At 48.3% G+C, this 26656-nt stretch overlaps 1 protein-coding gene across 2 annotated transcripts in view; it reads left to right on the plus strand.

Annotated features, from left to right (window-relative positions):
• The window catches only part of LOC144169292 (disks large 1 tumor suppressor protein-like), a 247364-nt gene that overhangs the window by 128165 nt on the left and 92543 nt on the right, over positions 1–26656 (plus strand). For both annotated transcript variants that reach the window (XM_077698373.1, XM_077698372.1), the window contains exon 4: positions 272–391. In XM_077698373.1, coding sequence (XP_077554499.1) covers positions 272–391 — 120 coding nt within the window. The remainder of the gene's footprint in view (positions 1–271; positions 392–26656) is intronic.

A 26656-nucleotide genomic window follows, 5' to 3' on the forward strand; every position in this document is an offset into this window, starting at 1 on the left:
TGCCTCTAACGGTGCCATACCGACAAAATATAAATAGCGATGTGCAAGTTCATATCGATGCACAGTACGCATTCAAATGCTCCTGTTAAAGGGCACATTTCACTTTCGTGTTTTACTGATTCCTACGAAATTAGGATCAACCACATGTTTTTTCTTTTCCCGCTTCTGCGTGTCCCCAAACCCAGCTTATTGTAGCCGTAAGCTAGCTGAAGAGCTCGTACTTGAGTGCACGTAGTGACTGAGCTCTCTCTTCTTCGTTCTCCTCCCGCAGAAGTACCGGTACCCGGAGGAAGTGGACCTCCCGCGGACGTCGTCTCGGCTCAAGGACGTGGACGGCTTGGGCACAAGCGTCGACCACTACTCATCAAGCGCCGTCGAATCGCCCAGGAAGGTGAGCGGACGATCAAAATAACAGCTGCAGTACGCAGAATCGGCGTTCGATCTCCTCACGTGGTTGGAATTCCAGTCCGTCTTCTACTCACGCCTTCCTAGGCGCTGTCTGCTTTCTGCTGCTCCACTGCCCAGCTCGTGGCATGCATACATACATACATACATACATACATACATACATACATACATACATACATACATACATACATACATACATACATACATACATACATACATACATACATACACACATACATACATACATACATACACACATACATACATACGTACATACATACATACATACATACATACATACATACATACATACATACATCTATGCATAAATACATACATAATACACATACATGTATCATACATCACGCATGCATGGATGTATGCATACATAAATCGTACATACATACATGCATGCATGATGATGGTGATGACGATACACACAAAGACACGTAAGCACTCTGAGGAATGCATAGGGGAAGTAGTTTTTAATATGAAGGTAATCGTAGTTTTAGAAGTAAAAACAAAGTGGAGAAAAACACGCGCCCCGCTAGCATGGGGACCGAACCCGGTACCTTCGGAATACGCGCTTTTCGGATTGGCAGTCTTTGTTTTTGTTAATCAGTTTCCACAACCGTACCAATTTGATTGTTTTCCACACTTTACAGTCGTACTTCGCATAAAAAGGGAATGCTTGCATTAAGCGCGCTCATGACTCTTTCAAATGGCTAAAATACTGTTCGCATAAAACATCAGAAACAAATTTCAAAGACAAGCGACCAGTGTTCTTGTTTTGGCAGGAGACTACGGCGACGAGGTTACCGTATCCAAGTTCGTTATCACAACGCTCCAGTAGCGTCCCCTTCTTATATCTCGGGGGTGCGCCGACAAATTCAACAGTGACGTCGTCGTCGGGCGCACATTTGCCGTTATTTTGCGCCGCGGACGACGGGCCCGCGGGCCACACCGCTTGAAAGGTTTGGAGTAATTACCCCCTCGTCAATAAAGCCGGCCCTGGCGTGCATATCATGCAAATCAATTAGTCGTGCGTTGTCTTCTCTCCCATCTCCCGTGTCAGAATTGGCTCGCGGCGCTTTTTCGCGAAAATTTTCTCGCCCAATTGGCCACGCACCCATTCTCGAATGTGGACACCCTGGCGCCGTCTGGCGGGTTCGCTGGAAGGCGACCTTTGCCAACTGGTTCGCGCAACGGGCGCTGGTGTCGCTTCGCTCCGAATAGGGTTAAAGCCCCTCCGGCGCTGGGCATCGAGGCGCCCTAGCTCCTAATAGCAGCCCATATCCGCTTGGGGTCTCTTGAATATGTTGAGGAACCCGTGCGCTTGGAGATTGCAAATCGACTTAAAGTTCTACCATTCTCCTCAAGACGTATCCCACCTGATTCGTGCCGACTTGCTTTTGGGAACACATTAAGCGATGACTAGATCGCGACTGCTATCAAAGTTGCTCGCTTACGAAAACACACACAAGATTTAATCAGTCAGTACTGCTACCTATTAATGCGCTTAGGAAAAGCCTTGGTATTGCCTCGAAGGAAAATCATCTTTGGAGAGCGTCCTGAAATTGAAGTAAAACAAACCGAAACGGGCAAAGAAAAGTGAGTGGGAGACAACCTCAAAACCAGAATTGGTGAGCACAGGAAACAGAAATTTGAAAAAAAAAAAAAAAAGGAAATTTCTTCATTTTCCCATCAGACAAAAGGGAAGGAATGGGGAGGAAAAGCTGCTTAAAGTAGCCTGACGAGCTCATTAGCTCCTTCTGAACATTCGGGCTCGTGTCTGGAGCAAGTGAAAGCGCTACGCGCTAAAATGCATAACTGCTGCATTGAGCCTAGGTTGCATTACTGATGCAATTTGTCAAGCGTAAAAAAGAAGGGGTTGTCAAAAAGTGACCAGAAAAACTAAGTCCTACGGCAATAATGAAAGGTGTAATACAATTATCTCTTGGAGCTTTGAACAGGAAGTTTTAGTTGTGCCTTCGCATTTTGGCCAGGAAAAAAAAAAGTAAACTAGGAAGGGAAATAATACTTCAAAATCTCGGGCCATCCCCACTAACGCGAAACCTGGGGAGGCGCGAAGCATGCTGTATAAGCGTATTCTTGGCGCCTTGCCGTTTTTGCTAACGGAGATGAAACAGTTGGGGGGTAGAGGTATACAGCTTTGCTGTAAAAGTCTCTTGTCTTTGAAGCATGAAGCTCTCTAGCGCGAGGCGTAAACGAGAGTCCGGATGTTTTTACTACGCGTGAAGTTCTAGGGCGAGGCGGAAACGAGTTCTCCGGTGTTTTAGTGCCGTGACTACATGAGACAGCGATTACGACGACGAAAGGAGACGCCAACAGCCCCAGCCTTTAAGGGGCTTCGCCCCTAGAAGGAAAACAAGCACGCGCAAGCTACTACAACCACAGTAAGTTTCGATGTTGGGCTAGTCGGTCGAACATATTTAAGGGGCTGAGTAGCGAAGGGCAGGAAGGACGCACATGAACTGAGCGCTAACGTTTTGTCCGTCTGCAGCTTTCCTGCCCTTCGTCTTGCGTTGAACTACTCACCCCCTAAATAGAAGTATTACTTCTATTTAGTTTTTCTTTTTCCTTTGCGCCCTCCCCCCTTCATATTTTTCTTGTTCCTGGGAATGTGATCTCGGAACGGATCGGAACAGCAGTGCAGAGACATCGGTGCTCCGATTGGCAATTTTGAATAAGTTTTCATTGGTTTATCTTTCCCATTTTGACCATTTAGCATGCTCCAGCTCGTGTTTGTAAAAGGGAAGGCGGGGAACAGTCGGAACCCATTGCTATATTTAGAGTGCAAATAATCCTCTAAAGTTACGTACAACTTTGGCTACGTACACTCCCGAAAGAAAGAGTTCCGAACTAACGTGAGTTTCTGCTGTCCTCGAGTTGTGCACAAACCTTAACCCGAGGATTAGTGCAAGGCGTCTGGTCACAGCATACCCCTCAGGATGACACTCGCGCGCAACTTGCTCGTCTAAGTTTTTCTCTCTCTCCGTTCTGCAAGAACGGGTCGCAACAGAAGGGGTTCGGTGAAAAGTTGCTCCCGGGACCAATTTAGGAGTAACAGCGAGGTTTTTGGGAGAACAAAACGCGGAACCCATTCTCTCAGCACGAAGTCAATGCTGGTATATGTATACGCGCCTTCCAGGAGCGCTGTTTTAAATGCCCTTCGCCGCAAGACGCAAGGAATGATGCGACGTGTGACATAAATCTCTCTGGGGACACTAAGACAAAGCGGAAAAGCAGTCTCGTATGGATAAAGGGGAAAATAACTGCTAACATCAATAAATTTGAGCCGCGTGGGCTGAGGCTACGCGATATTTTTCAAAGCTTTTTTAAAAACTTATGCAATGGAGGCACAACCCTACTTTATTGCCCCGCAATGTTTCTACGCAAGGTCCTAGGATCGTTAGAAATAACTGGTGGCCCTAAACTTTCTAGCGTTGCTTCTCAGCGTGGATGTTTGTTAAAGAAACTTTTTTTGCTTCCATGACGTGTCGCTTACAGCGCCTGTGGCTACGTCCGGCCACCGTTAAAAGAACTTGAGAAATCTGCAGAAATCTGTCTGCCTACTCAGGCGATGCCCCAGTTATGCATGATAGGAACCGCGCGCGAAAACCGGACAAATTAGACGCACACACGCGACGCAGCTGAGAAGCTTTGAATGACCCTCACGCACGGAAATTCCTGCTCACACGTGGCAAGTGCCGCTGGGTACATCGTAGTGGAGGGCTCAGGACTGGGTTATAGGCCATCCAGGTATCTTCAATGCGACTCCAAGATCATGTTCAGGTCCAGTATCTTGTGTTTTTTTTTTTTGCATTTTGGTGTGGCATAGAAAAAAAAAAAATCGAGGTCCGCCATGAAAACAAAATAATTGAGAATTGATTTTCATGATGGACCATAAACGCAAAAAAAAAGAGAAACAAAATGTCGAACGTGACCAGGATCTTGGAGTCATACTGATGATACCAGGATGGCCTAAACCAGTGATTCTCAACTATGAGGGCGCGGGGGCCCCTCTTAGACCTGTAAAAATGGTGGACGACACCAGTAAGAACTGTATTGATCTGTGCCACAACGTTAAACAATTGGCTTTCGCAGCTAAAATCCGACCAAATGCCTATACTCTTTCAGTTGCGTGGCTTTCTTTTTCGGACAACTGACTTGTTGGGCAAAAAGTCGGTGTTAGAACACGTGTTACGCGGTGACGTTAAACTACATATCATGCGACGAAGTCACACTTTGGCGTTGTTGGCAATGTTTCGCGGAAAGTAAACAACGCGGAGAAGGGGAATTTCGGGGCAGGCGTCGCGGACCGCCGAAATGCCCTCGCGGCTCCACTTTTGAGAACCATTGGCCGAAACCAATCCTGCGTCCTCCTTCTCGATGTGTTTAGGTGCACTTGTCGCGTGTGAAAGCAGTTGCGCGTGCTTACCTGCGAAGCTGTGAGTGTGACTACCTGCTTAGCGAACTGAGAAGTCGCTCGATTACATTTTTGCCTGCCAATACCAGGCTCGGCCATTACAAAACAACACAGCGACCCGTCATTTGGTTTGCGTGCGTGACTTCGTGCACCGACCTAAAGATATTTCGAGGGCAGACCACGGCGCCGCGGCTCTCTTTGAACCCACGGTGCTTTGAGCCGCGCCGAGGAGCAGCGGCGCCACTGTGAGGCGGCAAGGGCAAGCTTCACAGCCGAACTCGCGCAAATCCGCCGTCGGATGGCGCTGCCGGCCGCAACCTTGGTCAACTCCGGTTCGCCTTCCGCATTTTGAGTGAAAAGAGCGTCTTCGGTAATTGTCATTACTCCGCTGCAAGCACCGCGAGCTTGTCATTCTCAAAAAGAAGCCGTTGTCTTGTGGATTGAGGCGTCCCCGACTTGCTTTATTTAGGCGGCGGCTTCGAATTATCCACCGATTTAAAATTGGGCACCAGCGGCCTCGTGTCAGGCGCCCGGCATCTTTCAGGGGGAAGGGGAGGGGGGGAGGGGGGGGGTGGGGGTTCGTTTGGGAAGAAGCTCGACGCACCTGGTGTTCCAGCTTGGAATCCCAGTCGCCTTCGGAATTCATGCGATGCGGCACGTCATACGTGGAGCCGACAATGCAAAAGAGAAGCAAACAAAAAAAAGTAGGCGGATTTCTTGTGTGTCGAGGAGACCTTTTCTTGTGAAAGGAAATTTTCACTGGAAAATAAAAGAATCCAAAGCAGCAAAAATGTGCTTTCCTGATTTCGCATTTCTGTTATTTTTTTTTTGTTTACTTATCTCGGCAATTCCTGCAACGACAGCGTAGCTTTTAAGTAGCGTATTGCGGTACAAGCTAATTTCTCACCGATGTGCCAACTTGCTATTTTTTTTTTTTCGCAGTGGTCTTCTCATTTTCACCGTTCTCAATAATATGACTGGCGCAAAAACTAACAGTCAATAAGGAAACTTGCATAATGTCCAGCCCTTGTGGTTCGAGTAATTAAATCAGTTTTTTTTTTCGTTAACCGCATTCTCAATTCATGTAGTTTCTTGAATTGTTGTATAGTTTCATTTGGGGTTTTATACCTTGGTTTATTTTGCATCTTTGCCTGTAACAACAACAACAACAACAAAAGCAACAACAACAACAACAACAACAACAACAATAATAATAATAATAATAATCAATCAATCAATCAATCAATCAATCAATGTTTATTATAGTGCCCAGGAACAGCGGAGGCCTTCGTGCTGGAGCACTCAGAGGGGAAAATGCAGCACTGTAGTACATCAACAATTTGCTAATAAACACTCAGTGAGCAAAAAAAAAAAAAAAAAAGAGAAAAAAAGACAGAAAGACTTACAAAAAACGGCAAAGAAGATTAGTAATAAAATAGTGCAATCCAACCGACTTTACACAATCAAGTCATGCTGGCGCACAGAAAAGGTATAAGACAGTAATGAAATGCATCAACAGCTGGCAAAAGAACAGTGAGCGAGCAAAAAATATGAAGAAGCTACAACTTCAAAGAAGAATAAAAATACCATATTGTAATTTTAGGCAACATTACACAATCAATAGAAACTGTAATGTCTGGTCAATTGCAAGAAGACATCTTACAATAAGCGTAACTATACGGAAGGGTGAGTGAAAAGAAGAAAGTTTTTACAAGATTCGGGAAGCGTACATTTTCAGTTTCAAATGGACGCATGAAGTGAATATGGCAACTTTTAATGATAAAAGTGGCAGAAAAAGAAAAATTCTACGATAATTACAGTCGCAGTATCAGCACAATACACGAATAACAGGAACAAGAACAAGCTCGGTGAAGCCAATGCACACGTCAGGACGATAAGTGAAGAAAAAGAGCACTGCCAAGATGAACCTAGTGTGTCAGAGCTGACAACCCGGCCAAAAACTCCCGAAGAGGACGCTGAAAGATATCGAGCTTCTCGGAGTGAACATTATGCAGATGCTGCATCCTTTGAAGAGGAGAACGTGTGCTGAGAGCTCCAGCTGCTTTAAAAGGGTGGGCGAGCCTTGTAGCTTTTTGTGGAACGCGAAAACTGATTGATTCAAGTAGTTCCGGGCATAAAATAATACCATGAAGCAATTTGTACATGAAAAGAAGGTCTGAGTGGGTCCGCCGGGAACTTAGAGAAACCGTTATAGGGATAGGCTCCGAAGGAAAACGATTCCTAAATATTGATGAAAATTTGGTTTGTACACGCTCTATACGTTGACAGTTGGAACTACAGGTTCCATTCCAAACGACAGAAGCATATTCTAGTTGCGGAATACAAAGCGTTCTGAATAGTTTTAGGAATGAAGAAGGAAACCGGAATTCTCGAGAAAACCTGCAAACAGCCCCAAGAGAGCGTAGCGCCCGCCTAGTAAGTTGAGTGACATGAGGTGAGAAAGTTAAGGCACTGTCGAAAAGCACGCCGAGGTCTCTGATCTCTTCAACTCTAGACAAGTAACCGCCGTTAATACTGTAGCAAAATAAAGTGCGGTTCGTTTTCCTGCTATAAGACATGACCTTTGTTTTTGTAGAGTTAAGATTTAATCTATTGTCTGAGCACCACTTGGAAAATGAGGATATATCTTGCTCCAGGGCAATGCAGTCATTAATGGACTCAATCCGTCTGAATATTTTAATGTCGTCAGCGTAAAGAAGAAAAGAAGACATCTTAATTGCGGCTGACACATCATTAACAAAAATGGAGAACAAGAGAGGCCCCAACACGGAGCCTTGAGGCACACCGCTTGTTGATCTGTACAGAGCAGACGTCTGCCCGTTAACGCTAACGAAACTGAACCGGTTATCTAGATAACTACCCAACAATGCCACGAGTGGTGTATCAATTCCTACCTGTAAAAGCTTTTTAAGTAACAGCGTGTGGCAAACAACGTCAAATGCTTTGCTCAGATCACAGTAGACAACGTCGAGCTGGCCCCTCTCAGAAATGGCTGCCGAGGCCTGCTCCATGAAGCAGGAGAGATTAGTCGTTGTCGACCTTCCTGATATAAAGCCGTGCTGTTTACTTACAAGAAGATTCTGTACAGAACTTGACAGTAATTTGTACAGCGCTGTCTCAAACAGCTTGGAACAAGCACAAAGGAGAGAAATTGCTCTGTAGTTTGTTGCATCCGATTTGGAGCCTGACTTGAAAATAGGACGCACTCGAGAAATTTTCCACGCGAGAGGAAACACGTTTGTTTTTAGACACTGGTTAAATATCACCGTCAAAACAGGTACAAAAATGCTGCCGTATGTTTTGAGAATAGCTGGAGGTATTCCGTCAGCTCCGCACGACAATGACGGTTTCATGCGCTTTAGGCTCTCCAAAATCAACTGCTCGTCCAAAAGCACTAAGCTAGAGCCCTGCACGCGATTTAACAATATGTTCATTTCAGAGACGTCACGCTGGCCGCATGTGGCACTGAAGTGCTGAGCAAAGTGGTTGGCGACATTATGAACTTCTTCCCCAGAGGAATCTACAAGATTGATAAGATCATGTGAGTTGTTCTTACGGGACCGGATGTATCTCCAAAATGTTTCAGGCTGAGAATTCGCACTACTCTCTACAGAATCGAGATAGGAGCGCTGGTCCCGCTCATAAAGGTTTTTACATAATTTACGGTAAGAGCAGAAGTTCTGTTTCCATTCGTCACTCCCGGTTTTCTTATACTTTCTGTGGCAGCGGTCTTTTAATTTAAGAGTCGTACGAAGTTCTTTCGAAAACCAATGTGGGTGCTTGGAGTGGTTTGGTTTATACTTGGGAATAAATTGGTCCATACCGCTTTTGACAATTTCGGTGAGCCGTTCGACCTGTGCATTGCAATCAGGGAGTTCTTGAATTTCCGACCAATCAAACGAAGAAAAAAAGCTATACAAGCCAATGTAATCCCCACGTGCATAACAGAAGGGAGAGAGTTCATTATACTTTAGTGAGGTACCACAATGCCGAATCGAAACGGGAGCCGAAACTGAAAATGGAGGATGAAGCTTGTCGGGTTTGACAAGAGAGATATCCACCATTGATACTCGCGCGTTCTGAATGTTTGAGAAGCAGAGGTCTAAGATATTTTCGGAGCAGTTTTTGATGTTATTCAGTTGTGTCATGGATGTGAAATCTAGGAAGTCTAAAACAATGCGAGATTTTTGCTGTACGTAATAATTGTAATGCTGGTTAGTTAGACTGTCCCATTGTACACCAGGTGCATTGAAATCCCCCAGAATGATAAACTGGTGATTTTGGTGTGAAGCGCAAACTTCTTCTACAGAAGTAAGTAGCTCATTGAACGAAGAAATAGGAACATCGGGGGGAATATAAAACGCCCCTATTAAGAGCCTCTCGCCCCCAGTCAGTCGGATGTCCTGCCAGACACACTCATTGTCGCCCTCAAGGTCTTGTCGCCTCTTACACTGAAGACCACAATCGACCGCTACTAATACGCCCCCTCCCTTTTGTTTAGCCCCAGTAAAATTCCTATCTTTGCGGAAAACTTGGTAATTTGGAGGGAAATAATCATTTGAGCTAATGTCGCTACAGAGCCAGGATTCAGAAATTACAACAATTGGAAAATTTGACGAAAGTACATTAGCAAAAAATTCGGACGCTTTAGTGCGAAGGCCGCGCGCATTTTGATAGTAAATGTCCACCCTATTGTTAGTTTTTTTCATCGTGTGGGACATCAGTGGAACAGAACATTTCGGCATGCAGCTTTCCGCGGAAAGGTTTGAAAAGGCAGCCCTTCGGCCAGAACAAAGGATCGCTCAAACGCTCGAAGGAGTCCTCATCGACCGTAACGCAGAAGGAAGAATATGAACTGTACTTGGTCTTCAGCCGCTGACAAGCCAGAGGTATGACATGTACCGTCGAAAGATGCTCCGTCAGTTGGGCTGATGTGGTGGACGGTGACAGTTTAGACACGAAGATGTGTCTCGGACGCTTAGATGGACGAACGACGGAGATGCTACACGCATCTGAAGCACCCACACACACTGCACTCCCTCTGCGTTTGTTTGACTGGGCCGAGTCGTTGGAAGGTGGCTTGCCGGATGCATCATTTAACAAAAGGCAAGCCTCGGAAGGGGCTGGGGTCAGCTGCTCGTTCGCTGAAAGCGTGGACGCTGCGTTTATCTTCGCCGCAACAGTGGCAAAGGATGAAAGGTCCACTCGCTGCGTGGAAGGGGTCGCCATCGTCACGTTGAGCTCAGGTGTCGAAGGGGGGGCAGGCCGCTCGGGAGGCAAGGGACCGGCCCGCGGTAACCGCGGGAGCCGCTCCCCTCGAAGGCTGCGAACCTCCGCCCGCAGAGAAGCAATTATGCCTGACTGCTGGGCGAAAGCACGCGCGTTCTCCCTGCTCAGGCGGTCGTTGGCCTCTCGTAGCTTTGCCACCTCGTCCGTCAGGAATGAAAGGCCCTCGAGAGCGTGGAGCAGCATTTCGCGGATGTCGGTCGCGTCCCCTCCAAGGTCGCCTGGTCGAAGAGCGCTGTTCTGAGGATCGGGTGGCTGCGTGGCCGGCAGGCTCTCGTGTACGGAATCGTCACTAGGCCTACTCACCACCTCCGACGCCGAACACAGGCACAGATTACACTGGAAGGGCCTCTCACCAGTCTTCACAGCTTGCAGCTCCATGTCGGGCAGCTGAATACATTTGGAGTGCGCACGTTTTTTGCACGATGTGCATCGAAAATTCTCCTATAATAATAATAATAATAATAATTTATAGTTTAAATACAGCAAATTATCTAGCTCGCATAAGTTTGCAGGCTTGCGTGCGTAGCTGGGCAGCTTCAGCAGTGGTCGTAGCCGAAGCAGATGCTCTAGCACACAAAAAAAAAAAAAAAACATCAGACATACAGGCAAAAAATCGAAATGAACATCAGAATATTAGTGTGATAAATACAAGATTAACAAAAAACATTGTCAATTTTATCATCTCGACATATGACGGTACACACCCACACAAAAAATAAAAATCCGGTGACAGAACAGCGAGGATTTCCCGGCAAATACAGATTGTTCTAAAAATGACTGAAGGATCTGTTCTTAATTGTGAGTAGGAATACAACCGTCAGGTAAGGCATCAATGTCACACGTGAAACACATATTCAACGCATATAATTCACTTGGCAGAAAGCGATGTACAGAGAATGGCGCATAATTCCTCAATTTACATTTTTTTTACCCATGACGGAACAAATACTGAAGCCTGTTTGTGGGATGTGAACAGCGCACACCATTTTGCAGATAAATGACAGCTTCATTATAAGTGGCACAAGGGAGAGCCAGGGCAGTGTCATCAGCGCGTGGGGATCACGTAGTTGCAGCCTTGTATTTCTTGGCGTTCTGATTGCACCCCCCTTGAATTGAATCCCGGCCTTTCGCTTAGTTCTTGACTCAAACAAACAAAAAAAAAGTACATTTTTGTGTATGGATTCGACAACAGCCTTCTGGCTATGGATCCCGATGCTGTTCTCAGCGCTTGTGAACATGGTAATTTGCGAAATAAAAATAAATCATTTGGAGAACAAAACGGTACGGATACACCTCCCGCTCGTGTTAAGCAAGTCCATGGCCGCAACCGAATGACGTCCAGAACGTGTTCTAGAAGTATCTTCACTTATATTATCATATCAGGAAATGTTAGGATCGATAACATCTTGATTGATAGCTAGACGTATTGTTTTGCATCTATACAAAGAAAAGGACATTTTGTTTATTTTCAGTGTGTTTTTTTTTATTTCGCCAATTATCGTATCCACAAGTGTTGAGATTGATATCATCTGCATCAATAGGGGATCCAGATGCTAGTGATGCATAGGCAACTTTTATTGACATGGAGCTGCAGCCGTTTTACTTGCTTTATTCAACCCATAAACTTTTTTTGTTTTACCGTGTAGTCGATGTCTAAGCTTATTTAGTTTTGAAACGTGGAAGACGTGAACCCATCGGGCGCCGCTTCCTTGCGCCTCGCGAACCATCGCAGTGACGCCGCATGTGTTTTCGGTGTGGTTTGGGAACATTTTTCAGTATAATATTACGTAGTTTGACTATTTAGTGGATAATATCACCTTCGTGCTTTCGCGGGCACATCGTATTAGGATGATCCTGCTGGCGAAGTGTTAAATGCCCTTCGACAGAACGCGAGTTTGTCGTCCTAGCCGGTGTCACCACAAAGTTCTAAGAAGACTGCAAGGGAAGGGGAACCTCTGAACAGACTTTTATTTTGCACAAGTACGCATAAATTTGAAGAGAAAAATAAATATTTACCGGTGATAATTGCATTTGATGCCGTGGGGTCTGCGCTAGGCCAGTGCTAGCTATGCGATTTAGATGTATGTTGACCTGACGCACTTCACCTGCCGTCCCCGGTCCCCTCTTCTTTCCGTCAACCTTTTCTCTCCTTATTGCCACTCTATCAAACGTACGGGCATTCCATAGCGCTTAACCATCGTCGGCGTCAGACAAAGCGGTGCATTTTGTGCTTTATTTTGCACGCCGTGCTCCTCCTTCGAAATCCCAAGTACTTCGACGTTACCGGAATGGCGCAGTCGGATAGACGTCGGCTTCGCAACGCCAGCGACCCAGGTTCGATTCCGACCGCGGGAAGCGTTGTAATTTTTCTTCACTTACCCACGATCTTCATCATCGTCGGAAAAGGTTGGCTTTCCTGCTGTGCGTTTTGGGTGGACTACAGACGGCATCGGTGAGAGGCTGAAAGCTTCGCTTTAATAGAAAACGTCAGTAGCCCGTAGGTATAGAATCACGAATTCGGGAACGAACGGCCTGGGTTCGAGCCCCAGCGATGTCTATTGTTTTTTGGGCAAGACCCGTGATTTTGTAACTGTAGAATGTTCCTTCAGATCCACTCTATCCATTCTTTTCGGAAAGAAGGGTAGGTTGGTATCTTTTAGGTCGGTTGAGGGGCGAGGCGCGGCTTATTAGAGAGTTATAGCAGAGCGAAGAACCTGTCCTGGTACGGTACCCAATACACCTGCGCACGCGCACAACCAGCTTTTCCGCCTCCGCGCATGCGCAGTAGCACCGGTTCTCCGCTCTGCTATAACTCTCCATTAACACAATTAAGTAACGATCTGCAGCGCCCTGGAAGTGCCGAGCTTGTGCTGGCTTGTACCTAACTGGGAGCGGAATGTCGCTGCGGAAAGAGGCTCGCAGAAGGGCTGTGAGAAAGGGTGACGCAGCGCGTGCCTGGAAAGAGAAACAGCCGCACCGTAGGAGGGCAATGCGAGCCTCCTTTGGAGGTGGGGATCCCGATGAGGGCGGACAGGTGGCTGCTGGAGATAACGAGCTAGCAGAAAGAGCTCGGCAGGTTGCTGGTCAAGCGGAGACAGGCGCGGCCGCAAAGCTCAACGGAAAGTTCAACAGCAGATGAACAGAAGATCCGGCTAGGCTTTCGCTCTCTGCTTCTTAGACATTTGTAAACGTCTCCCGTAAGTTTCTATTTTCTTGGCACCATTTCGTTAGAAAGCCGTGTTCCGGAATGTGGTACGCGGAATATCGGTGCCATCCGCTGCTCACAGCGGCGTGTTTTTCGTCTCACGGGGCACATAGGGCTTTCGTATTACTGGCTTAGTGCTGCGCGACCCGCCGCGATTACGCTAGAAAAAAAAAAGGGTTGGGGGGGGGGGGGGGGGCGTGTTCAACAATAACGTTTTGCAATCTCGAGCCATTTCGCTAAACGCGGGTTATCCGCACAGTCTTGTCGTAAAAGGAAACATATTGCGTTTATATTTGAGTAGCAGTTTAATGGAGCTGCTGACGGCGTGGGATTCGATTTGGTCAAAGCCAAACGATGAGAAAACCGCACGGAGGAACGACACAAGCTGTTTATTTCAGTGGTTTTCTTGTTTTGTTTTTCTGCTGTGTACACACATGGCACAAGGGAGAAATTGCTCAGCTTTGACTTTTGCAACCTTTGCGGCCCCGAGAACCCGAACGGTTTCGCCAGCAAACTACATTAAGGAGTCGTTCACGCGGTTCAGCAAAGGAAAGAAAGGGTTTTCATGTGTGTGGGTGTGTATGTGTATTTGTGTATATGTATATCTGCATGGCAAGCCGTGGTGTCCGGTACGGCAGGCAATCGCCGAGCTCCATCCGTCGTTTTCTTGTCCTCAGCTAATGACAACGGAAAGCGGTGCCGCTGTCTCAACGTTTTTCCTCGTCTTTTCCTCTCCCGTGTCAGTGCCTTCGAGGAGGTTTCGTCACGACCACGCCTAGAAGTTTCGTTTTTGGAGTCTCATTTCGTGTTCTTTTTTTCTAATTTTGTTGAACTTCGCTTTGGTGACGTCCGACCATCCTTTTCAGTCGCCACTGCACTGCTTATAAGTCCGTTTTTCCTGATCATTACTCTAGAATGCGGAGGTCGTGAGCGAAAGAGCGATGCAGTCCTTGGAAAGTGTCTTCGTGGCGCCGTGGAAGAAACGGCGGGCAGATGGTCACCGGGCGCGGATTGCAGGGCCGTGACGCGCCGGTCCACAGATAACGCGCCCGAAAGGGAGCGCACGGATGGTCTGGCACGACGTCTGTCCACAGGCGCCTTTTTGAGCGATGCGGGCCCCCAAATGGAGCAAATGTTTGCACTGGGGCAAACGGGGCGCGATCACGAAAGGGTCGTTTGCCTTCTATACAAATGAATAACCGCGGCGATTCCTCAGGGGAATCCGCTGCGTGCGTTGCGGATTTCTTTTTTCTCCCTCTCTCTTTCTTCTATCCCTGCAGTTAGCGAGCCCGGTCGAAATCGCTTCGGAACAACCTCCCGACATTTCCGTCCTGATTACGATTGCTTGTACGTGCGCGGCGGGAATAGTCTGGCTCCCTCTGCTGACGCAATACGTTGTGTAATCGCGCCGGCGTACTCTCCTTGGCTAGATTTACTGTTGAGAGAGCGCCTTATCAGTGCATCCGCGATCGCATTTTTGTTGGCATTTTCGCCCGAGTGCCGTGCGCATTCGAAAAACGGATATTGACAAAATGTTTCCTGCGCATCAAATCGATGGGGAGGGTGTAGGAAGACAAGTTGATTGAAATGGGGCGGTGGGGTGCGGGTAGAGGGAAAGAGGAAAGGAAAGGTGGCGGGACGAAGGAAGCAAGGCGCCAACATCTGGGCCTGAGAGTAGATTTGCGAATCACCCGTAAGGAATTGGGAAATCAGTGCTGAGTACGTGGGGCCCCCGGTAGTTGTAGAAACCCGAATACGCCGAAAAAAAAAAGGGAAGAAAAGAAGAATTGCGGGGCGAAAGCGCGTCTAAGGTCTTATATGCGCGTTTCGTTGCCGTTGCGTAGCTGTTAGCCTCGCTTACGCGGTTTTTGGAGCGGTATTTGAAATCTCGCAACCGCACCGCGGGGAGGTCGTTAGAATGTGATCTAAGGGCAGAAGTGGGACGCTTTTACGGCCGGTGGTCTCGGCAAATCGCCGCCTCAAAGGTCTCGCCTTTAGTGGTTGGCTGTTTGCAGGGGTCGTCTGTTACGATGAAAATAGCGTGGCAGCGAAATTGGTCGCTTTTACAGCTTTAGGCGGCGAGCTATCCAAACAGTTTAAAGAATGCACACGGAGGTTTCAAACTCTGATCTAGTGTGCGTAATGTTTTCACCTTTTATTTTTGTAGAGCTGGGTTGGGGGTGCGGGTGGTTTGCTCCTGTTGAAGGATTTGTTTTTAAGCTTTGATTTAACTGCTCGATCGTCTTCACTTTTGCATATTTAAATGACGTGGTCCAAAGCCCGTTGGGCTGCGAAATTCCTTCGGCAGACGTCAAGTGGCAATGGGGCGAAATATGCGCGCCCTCTGACAACCTCTGACGACTCACCCAAAGGTTAGCAGTCGCTCGTGTACGAGTACAGATGTAAGCGGAGTAGAATAGCAGCTTTTCGAAAGAAAATTGTGCCTTTGTTGTAGTGAAATAGCGACTGCCCACCTACTGCCGTGTGATTTTGCTAGACACTTTACCTGCGTGTTATCGAACATCTAACAGGGCAAGTTTTAGCACCTATCTAGGGTGTGGTCAAATGCTGGAGGCGAAAATGGAGGATTGAAACAAGGGCCCTTGCAAGTGGTGCGGTCGGGGAGAGGATTCGCTCACCGGCATCGTAGCTTGTTTCTCGACTCACAGTGGGAGTGCCGAGCAAGCCGGATATATTCTAAGTAAAGTCGAAACCCCCCAACTCTGTGAGGAATGAATGTGTGGATGAAGGGAATGTAGCGATAAAGGGCGCATAGTGAACTTTGTTATACCGTTCCCGAGTCAATGACGCTTTGGTCATGCTGTATCACAAAGCACCAGAACCTTGAAAAGGCGCGATTAGACGACGGTGCGCCTGGCCTCGGAACTAGCTTATTGTTAAATTTAGGTTTATCACCTCTGACTTGTGCGGCGCGATTTGTTTCAGCGCGTTTACAAAGTGTATCAGCATTACAGTTGCTACCGCCTACTACCCTCCGCTCTTTCATATTTGAACGGCCGTATTGCAGTGATCCGGCGGCTCGATTTCGACATCACTGCCGATCGAATCTACGTCTTTGCCCCCGCACGGTTGGCGCGCGTGCTCGTGCAGTTTATTTTCTCGCTGCCGCGAGGCGCGTAGTGGCAGCAGTTGCAATCGTGCTCTGCCGCTATGCCCTTTATTTTGATCGCTGTCTAAGAGGAGGCGCCGCGCGCGCACGCGCTACCTACCGTCTCCCGCGGCGACGGCGTCGGCAGTATCTGCTTCACAGCAGCACCTGTTGCTTGCACGCTTTCCTTCAAAAGCGGCGCTTGCTTCCTTTTAAGCCGAGCAAACGGTACCGAAGTTTTGTTTTGCCTGTAAAGGGTGCTCCACTGCAAGCACAGTCATGGTGCGGTGAAGCCTGCCTCCCGGAACTGGCGAAACAGTTACATGCGACCAGTGGCGTAGTCATAAATATCTTTCGGGTGGTGTTATACCCCGCCAGTAAAAATAAAAATAAAAAGATGAAGCGCCTGTGACCAAACAATGTCTTAGTGAGTTTTCTGCTTTAATAAAGCCAATACATTAGATGCCTCGTTTGCTGTAATATATACATAAAAATAAGATAGCTCACAGGGCTAAAGTTTTTCGTTTTAATGTATGAATGCGGAGTGTAAATAGCATGGGCGAAAGAAGGTTGAAAGGAGGGAGAGGGGGATGCAGAACTGAGAAAATTTCCGAGGTTGCCCTGCCACTGGCCGCCCCGTCCCGCGCCCCGGCTACGCCCCCGCCTGCGAAAGGTTGGGCTGCCAGCTTACAGAAAACGACTCTCGCTATACAAATGTATCGTTCCTGCTCCTGCATAGACTACATGCCGCCGGCCGCAGCCCTACACTCTACCGCACGTCTTACACACCGATGATTTTGCGGATTTCGCAGTCACTTCTCGAAAGTACGCGAGAAATAAAACAATTTTCTGACGCAAAGTGTGGTGCCAGCAATTGTGACGTCGTCTTCTTTGAAGATTGGATCTGCTTCCGTACACAAAGGCTATTTATTTCTAAAGTGGTCGGTGACGCAGCAATTTAAATTCTAGCTAGCACCGAAGCAGCCTTGCGACTTCTACGACTACGCTAGCCACGCTATGAAACCACCGGGAAGACAGTGCGCGTTTGTGTTTTGTTTGAAAGTCATATCTTTCGACATTTCACGCAGATGCGTTCCGGAAAGGACGTTGTTTTCGCTGATACAAAGAAAACAAATATCGACACTTCCAAATTTCACGCTATACGATGTCAGCAATGGCGTCATAATTCGGGTACCCAAAACAAAGTAATAAGTGTGCTAAGTTCATGCTAGCACTGGAGCGGCTAAATAAAACGGGACCGGAGACCCCAGTACTATTGCACAATCGGGCTTATTGGCGTTCGCCATTGCTGGCTACCGCCAGTGACAGCCACGTCCCCAAGACGTCACAGGGGCGTGTCGAAAAAGGGGTTTCGAATAGCCGCTCTCGATAAATTCTTCGATGTTCGCGCAAAGTGGGCATGATTGTTTTACTGACATGCCAATCTTTCGAATGAATCAAGCGTTTACTTGGGCTCATGATTCGTGTAATAGCTATCGTCGGGGCCTTTGGCAGTAAGTGCAAAGCAGCGAATGTTTCGCTGATGCGGTTGGGGGAAATTATGGCGATTAGATAAGAAATAGAGGGGTCCTTGCTGCGTTAGGAGACGTGTTCAGAGCGCAGACACGATGCACAAACCACGGACATTGCTACCCCGCCCCCCAACTGTGGCAAGGGCTCAAATTTACCGACACGAAAAAAAAAAAAAAAAAACATGAATGGTGTAATTTGCCAAACAATCATTCTCCCCCACTTTTTTTTTTTTTTGAGAGTGGGGGAAGGGGGGGGGGGGGGGTCAATCTCCTTGTCACTGTGAGATTTCGGCATATTCGAAGTTCGGTTTTGCATTTCCCTGCGGGAAAGTGAATTAAAGGCGCAAAAAGAAACGAAAGGGAAGGGTAATGCATGTAGTCGTTTTCACATTTAAGAAAGCCCATTTCAAAATTACTCGAAAGTTGTTTTCCAGTGGCCTTACTTGGTGTACGCCGGTAAGTGGCGTTTTAGCTGCCGAACTCCGTCGCCAGGTCTTCTCGCTGTCACCTGTAGCCGGATGGAAGTTGCCGCTGTTAAAGGCGCCGCTCGCTGGCTATCTGGTGGCACCATTGCCCCAAACACGACGGGCGACCTTGTCTTTGCCGTAAATTATTCGCCAGTCTAAACAAGCACACTGCTGACGCCAAAACGGCGACAACAGAGCTCGCGCTACTCTCGTCACGTCTAGGCACCAACGCGTTAGTTGTCAGCGCAGACATCAGGGGAGCTGTTTGTCAGACGAATGGAATTTTTCGGAAACAAAAATGCGGGGACAGAGGCAGGAAACGCTCAAAAGGCCGCGCCCCGAGGGGACCTCGTTGTCAGCTGCACGAGGGAGCCTACGCCAGCGTATAACCTGCGGCGCGCCTGCGACGCTGCGATGCGAATCCGTTTGTTTGGGCTGAAAAAAGAAACCGATGCGGCGAGAGCGGTAAGTGTCTGCATAATTGGTTTGGGGCTGCACAAGGGGGACTTTGAGGGGGGGGGGGGGGGGAGGGCAGGGCAGGCGGTGAAGGGGTGAAGGATCGAACCGAGCCCTCACAAAAGAACGCGGGCACGTAACGCACTTTTTTAACTGTTTCGTCACGCGCACCTTCCCCTCGTTTTCGGTGCGCGGAGCAGCGTTTGAACTCCTGGTTATGGTGCCTCCTGGGCCTCGCCAATTACTGCGCGTACGAGAGGTGAGCTCTTGTTTGGTTGCGTAGGAGGGGTGATGGCGGTATGTGGAATGCGCGCTCCGACTGCAGGGGTCCGCAGGGAACGCGAGCGTTTGCGATGCAGCGGGAGGCCGGTGCGCGAAGGCGGGCGAAGTTGCGGGGTAATTGAGTTCGCCGATGAGTTTCGTTGGCTTACACGTCTCGATGCGGCGGTAACGACGGCTGCGGATGTGAACGTGCCGAATGGTGAGTTTTTCGGGGCGGTGTGTTTGTAATCTCTAAAAACGGATGGGTTGGCACGGTCTGCGGTTTTCTCACGATGCATTCGAACGGCGGGATACATGATGCTTAACTGCGCAGCCTTAAAAACGTAGCGTCACTGAATCGCTGGGTGGCGTGATTTCAGTTCCGAATAGAAAGCGTGAGTTCGACGTTAACGCCGTGAGAACAGTTTTTTATGGTCGTTTATCTCTTTCTTCGTTGTCTCGACATTTTTTTTTTGGAAGTAAAGGAAGGTTTAAAACCGAGCTGTTAGTGCGACCTTGGGTGAAACCTTTCGTGTCGGCGTAGACAAAAAGGGAAAAGAAATCGAAGCCCCCTGTTTCGTTCCTGATGTAAGGAGTGGTGTTATGATCGCAGTCCTCGAAGAGCAGAAAAAGCTTATCCACTCAGCGCCTAGGATCACGTATCCGCTTTTAGAGGGCAATCACATTTTGCCCACTGATGACCCCTTTCTTGTTCACCCATTCTCAATCGAATCGTTGAACTTCGGAATTTGCAATGGAACGCTGTGATGGCAGGCTGCTGCTTTCGCCATATACTTTATTGTATGAATGCTGATTGGTTCATGTGAGCCCTGGCCGTCATATCTACTATGCTATTAGAGAATGCCGCCACCTTCAGCTTGCGAACTTGTTTCTGGGGTGCCTCCGACGTAGTATACGATTTTGGTCGTGTTCAGTTACACTATGTTGTTCGGATCGTTCTCGTGTAGTCGTCACCAAAGATACCCCTCGTGTTAACGTCTCTAACGAGCAATGGTGCTTACGTATCCGCGTGGGCGTTGTAATTTAGGTCGGCGGCAGTTTTCTCACTTTTCTTGACATACATGCCACATCCCACGGTGTAAACAATGATACTGTAGCGCCTTAGTAGACGCAGGTGTAGACGCAGTCGCTATGTGCCTATTTATTGGGTGTAGCGCTTCACAGAAGAGTACAGTCAGCAAGGGTATTCCGACGGCGGGTCTCAGCGAAGACGGCTGACTCAGTGTGGCACGCGAGCGGAGGTCACACACATCTGCGCCGTAGTCTTCGAACTCCTTGGCTGGCCAAGAGGCCCGGCACGTGGCCTTCACTGGGTATTGTACACAGCACGGCGATCACACACACCGCGAGCGGGGAACCGCGACTTGACCGATATTTACGCGATAATAATAAGGTATGCGGTTCGTCCGTTCACCCTCGTAAATCTAGTACTTTTTCGCAGCAGTAACGGCACAAAACGGATAACGTGCGCGGTGATGCTTGAAGTAACGCGAATGTTCTTGTTCCTATGCATCGGGAGTTTTCGGCAGGTGTAAATACGACGTCTGCTCGTGAGAAGTGGTTCCGGTACGCCAACCACGTTCCGAGAATTTCAACGTCAGTGAAGCCACATTCGCGATGATTTTCGGAATTCCAGTGCCACGGAGCAATATGGGTTATTCTTCCTCTTTTTCGTATTAGCCCCTAAGCCGCCTTTCCTTTGGTACTACTCGGCTTTCGAGTTCTCGTACAGGGTGAGGGCACCAACTTAGCCCTGATTTAGTTCTTATCAGCAAGAATCGTGCCATATATGCCCGATGCCAGGCAGTGCCTTTGAATGCTACTGCCAGGAATCTCGTTTTACTGGCCGTTTTATTTCTCACTGCCGGGCCTAAGGAATCTGTCCTGGGGTGCCGAAACACTGCGTATTCCAGAAAGTGTTTTTATTACCTTCCTTTCACTCTGGGTTAGACGATGTCCACGTTTCTTTCGTTCCACTTCTCAAGGATCCGATCCAACGTGAGCATTTTCAGATCACTGCACTCAGGGGGACATATTTGCTTGTGCAACTTCGAAGGCCACTGCGGCGTTAGATAAATTTTGAAAGAGCTAGTTGTGCGACGCTGTAGTTGGAAAAGCGCTTTACTGTATACGGTCCATCCGTTATAGATCATTCTAGAGCGCTCGGGCGCTATGCTGCGCCGTTCCATAAAAGCCGCTTCCGCCAGCGGTCGCGCTGATTCATATAAATTTCTCCCGTGCGTTTGGTGCCCCGACATCTAAGAAGCCGTAAAAAATACTCGTTTGACCTTGAAGCTCCAGCAAACTGCCATTGAGCAACTTTTAGACTTAGCGGGCACAACACAGCTCGAGCGCTTCGGACAAGCTTGACGCCTGCATAACCCAGACGGAGCACAGACTTCGACCTAGCTGATAAGACTGCCTGGGACAAAAGCGCGTGTGCGCTTTCTTTTGGGAGTTTGTTTAGAAATCAGTGGGGTTGAAACTTTTTTCATTTGGTGTCTTTCCTCGTTGATTGGCCGCGTAATGCAGCTCCTAACCTGATTAAGTCCATCCCCGTGTAGGGGAGAAGCTGGTCGAGAGGAGTTAGCACTCTTCATGAAGGAGCGAGGTGGTTGAGTAGGCAGCAGAGAGATATGGTCATCCCTTTCTTTCAGAGGGAAAGCTACCGGGGTCTCTCTCGTCAAAGGGGGCAGTGTAGCTCACGAGCTCCTCACTTATACTCTGCAGCAATTGTTTGGGTAGATGAAATGGTAAAGGGGAGGGGAGAGTAAGAGCGGGATTCCGACCCATTCGCTCGCCCTTCACGGAGGCACGCAAATTGAATACAACACTGCAACGCTTATGTGGGCAGTGCTCAAACGCTGCGAGTGATACTCCGCGCGTATACCGCTCAGCGTGTATAATTGTGAAGTCGTTTGTAAGCGCAGTGAAGTAGGGGCCGATTTGCATAGTTTCGCCTTCCTAGCTATAGTTGGCGAGAATGTGGCTGGCTGCTCTAAAAAGCAGTGACTCTTGGCAGTTTCGAGTTGATGCGCAACCGGGCGATTAAAAATATTGAAGCAGCAACAACGCACTTAACGAGAGAAGCGAAATGATATTTTTGCGTCGCTGGTGTAGAGCCGTGATGCCGCCTTTGAAACTATGCTGGGCAGAAAGTTTTGCCAACATCCCTATTACCGAGGAAACTAGCGCGGTTAAATGATCGCATAATTAGGCGCGCCGGTAAAAGAAAACGGACAAGACAAAACCAAAATAAAACGGAGGGGAAAAAATACGAGAAGAAAAAGGGTGAAGGAAGGAACAGAAAATCATTCGGTTCGTACTTTAGAAAATTCCCCACTTATTTTTTTCTTCCCGCGCACGTACGGCAGTGCCGAAATTGCCACTTTGAATTTCGAGGCACGGAACAATTTCAAGCAAGCTCTTCAAGGAGCTTATTGCGGACATTAGTGCGCGCGTGCGCGCCCTGTTGTGGAACTCTGGTGGCGCTTTAGAGAAGCTAGCACGCGGCTCATGAATGTGTCCAGAGCGGGCGCGTTATGTGTTACTCCTTCTGCATGCTAACTGCATTTAGGCATCTCTCATGCTCTTGACAGTTGCTTTTTATTTCTGCACTTTTCCCACTTCTGCGCGCGCCAGCAGAAATTGGCATGCATATCTTTAAGCAGCGTCGAGTCTGACGTAGCGCGAGTGGTCTTCGGCGGAGTGAACGTGAGAGGAGGTGAGGGGAAGATGAGAGGAGGAGAGGAACGTGATGGAGTGTATGAGATGAACACGTAGGGAAGGAGGGGGAGGGCATTCCAAGGGCGTCGCTACAGTCGCTGCTTCTTCAGTTGGCCGTCACCGAGGCAGCCGATGGTGACGCAGTTTTCAGCCGTTGTGGCCGCAACATCCGGCGGATTTATTCTGCACGTGCTCTGCGTAGAATATGCTGTTTACGAAACATCGTCTGGGTGTATGTGTGCCCAGTGGGAGACGAGGTGCCCATTCCTATCGACCGACGCTCTCCTCGCTACCGTAAAAGCTTAGCCTCGTCTCCACGCGTCGCACGTTGCCTCTACAAGAAAGTGCGCCTTCGCTGGGCCGGTCGGGTTGGCCCTGGAGAATTTAATTGTGCGGGTGCTCCGGTTGTTTGTCAGGTTTGCGGCTGTGGGGATGAACTCTAATACCGCCGTGTCAGACGGAAGGCGCGCGGCAGAATAATTTCTAGGGAAAGTTGAGTGCCTTTGGCTGGCGAGCTGTTGTGGGATTGGTGTCGCCAGGAGTTTTAAGTGCAGAACACTTTAGGGGCCCGGCTTGCCGTCGTAGTTCGTCCTCCGTTACGCTATCTAGCCACCGCAGTCAAGCGGCGTCATGCACCCTAACAGAGGCATCGAAAAGGTACTCGCTTGTCCCTCGATCCAGCCTTCCGGCCAACAGGAGACACATCAACAAGCCGTTTATATATAAGCAGAACTGTTCGAAACTCCTGGACTCACTGGCACTGGTCATACCAGTCCCCGTTAGTTAGCGCAAAAGAAACTCCAGGTACATCTGAGGCAAAATATATGTAAATAATCGGCAGTCCCCGCGTTCATTTAGTTAAGAGGGCTCGTTGGGTCGATTTTTACGACAGTAAACGAAAAAAAAAAAAAAAAAAGTGACCGCGGAAGACTTTTTATGAAAACATACATGTTCCAAACGACGCAGTAAGGCTCCGACACGTGCGTGATGAAAGCAAGCACAAAAGGAACAGAACTTCCGCTCGCGCTGTTCCGGGCAGTGGGCGCGCGAGCACTGCGAAGGTGGGAAATTTGGATTGCATTGGACAGGCCTCCATTCAATTAATTCATCAAGAGAGAAGTGAGACATGGAGGCGAAGAGCGTGAGGGGGAGGGGGGGGGGGGATAGCAGTGGGCGGATAACGGCGCCAGAGCCTATTATGGCGAATCACTGCTCCTCACTTCGACAGCTTTCACGTTGATTGGAACGGCCTTAATTTTTTGTTTTACAGCGAAACTTTCAGTGCGACTATATCGAAAGCGTTCGTACACGTTCGTACACGCTACACCTAACTGGCCACACAGAGGTGCCCGCATGCGCAGAAGGCCCCAAAGGATGCTAGCTTGTCCGCTATTTAGAAAGATCTGTTGCGAGCAGAAGCGCAACGCGTAGAAGACGTATCGAAACCATTCGAAAGCGTTGAGGTGGCTTGCACAAAACGTCTCAAGCGGCAAGATCATGAAGGCCTTCTACAACGCGAGTCCGTGGGAGGAAGTCATCTCAGGTGTTCAACTGTGCAGTCATGGTTTCGCATTCATAACCCAATCTGCTTGAGGTGTCCTCTGACCTTACTTGCACGCGCCGGTTTGTTGAGGGTTCAGGCTTACACTCTTTTCTGCGCCCTCAGGCATTGGGTGGCGCTGTATACTCCTTTTTTACTCCCTTTTTCTTTATCAAGACATATTTCGCATGCGAGGAAGGCTTATACAGTCTCTTCTGAAGTGGCGTAGGCGCAAAATGGCGGGAGGGGAACCATTTAGTGCTTTACCAAACCGCAGTGCTAATCGTTGAAATCGGCTTTTTTTTTTCCCTGTTGTTATCATCCCCTGTATAGTAAGTAAAGTTCTAATTGACCGCGCCACAGCACAGGGTTTGGGGCGTTGCGGGCGTCGGTTGGGACTTCTGTCAATATAATGGCAGCTCCAAGGTTTTCTACAGCCGGGGTCGGCAACCTATTGAGGGGGAGGGCCGATTTGCATGAAGCCGAGTGGTGGTTGGAGGAGGGCCGCTTTGCAGGTAGAGAAAAAAAGTTAAGCGAATCGCCAATAATATTTGAAAATAGCTGGTTAAGTGTGAATATGGGGGACACTGCCAACTGGAAGCGATCACTTCTCTGTTCCTGTCCCCCGTCTAACCCCATTTGAAGCTGTGCCGGCCTTCAGATAGGAATGGACAGGGGGAGGGGTGGGCGCTCGGATGACGAGCTAGGGCCGCAGGTTGCCGACCCCTAGCTGGTCTACAGCGTACGTTACGGCGTTTACAAACGTGAGTTCTTCCTGTAGGCGCGCTGTTTTGTTTGGCGGGAAAGCGTTGCTGGTTATCGTTTTCTGGATGTTTGCTGACCTCCCCAGCTCTGTAGTTCGGAAAAGCCGGCTCAGTCGCCACTTATCCTGCTTCTGGCGTTTGCTTGATTGAATCGTTGTTTGGTGGTAGCTCAAGGGCAGGTTTAGTCTCGAGTTCTCGTCGAACTTCTGCGCAGCCAGGTCATTTCGTCTTTCTCAAATCTCTGCATGAGATCTTGGGTACAGCGGTATTTTGCGGACGGAAATACCTGTGGTCCCAGGGTATTTACTCTCGTCTGAATACTTTAAACAGCGGAGCTGCTGTAGGTGGCCGTTACGTGTAGCGCATAACGCGTTAAAAATATCAACGAAATGCCTGGCTCTCGTGAGCGCGTGCCTCGCGGCGACCGCCGATCGTCCCCGGCTCGCGCAGTGGATTAGCAAAATAAATAAATAAATAAATAAATAAATAAATAAATAAATAAATAAACAAACAAACAAACGCGCCGCCGCTGCGTCCCAGCTGTATAGTCAACCGCTACCGGGCACGTAATGCTGGGCATGAGGAATACGGCGATACCGATGCGTATGACGATGACTACTGCTAGCACAGTGCAAAGCGACGACTAAACGTAAATTAGCAATTTCAAACTTGTACAAATTCGTGGTGATGAGTCATTCATTGCTCACGTAGAAAGAAATCCTGCAGCTTCGCTGTGGTTCAAGCCTCGCCAGTGTCTTTGTCTGTGCGTGTTAATATCTAAAGTTTGCAGCACGTATCGCCTTCGTGTTGCAGCCTTCGTGCTCTTCCGAATTTTTATTGCGTAGCATTATTTGCCGAGTAACCCCACAGCCAGGACCGTGTAACGCCCTGCATTTCCACAAAATGCAGATATCGCGAAAGTTCTACCTGTAATCGTTATAATAGCGTAAACGGAGATAATTCGTCGGACAGGATATAGAAAAAAAAATTGTCGGTAGAAAACTCACCATCAATATAAGCGGCATAAGAATGCCACGTATTACAATTCTCTGAATTTCTGCAGCATTTTACCTTATGTAACGTCAAAGGTGGCAGTATTAGAGATGATACGACGACTAAACTCCAGTATTGTTCTTTCTCACGAGCTACGCAATCAAAACCTTTCCTCTACTGTTCCTAGCGTGGGAGGTACACATTTGCACGTATTAAAGAAATGGCAGTGAGCGGTTCCTTTTACCCGGGTCCAGAGCATATATAATTCGGAGTGCTAACCCCTCCATTCCCTGCTGCATATTTATTTGCATGAGACGAATTTTATCTCCTGAAGCGCGGCCTCTTTTTGTGCTCAACAAATTCTTGGGCAGAATTTAGAGCAAGTGCCAGGCGGTTCCGCGAACCGCGCTTTTT

Source organism: Haemaphysalis longicornis, unplaced genomic scaffold (genome assembly GCF_048455015.1).
Source record: "Haemaphysalis longicornis isolate Haplotype H1 unplaced genomic scaffold, Haemaphysalis longicornis Haplotype H1 scaffold_2, whole genome shotgun sequence".
Classification (NCBI taxonomy): Eukaryota; Metazoa; Arthropoda; class Arachnida; order Ixodida; family Ixodidae; genus Haemaphysalis; species Haemaphysalis longicornis.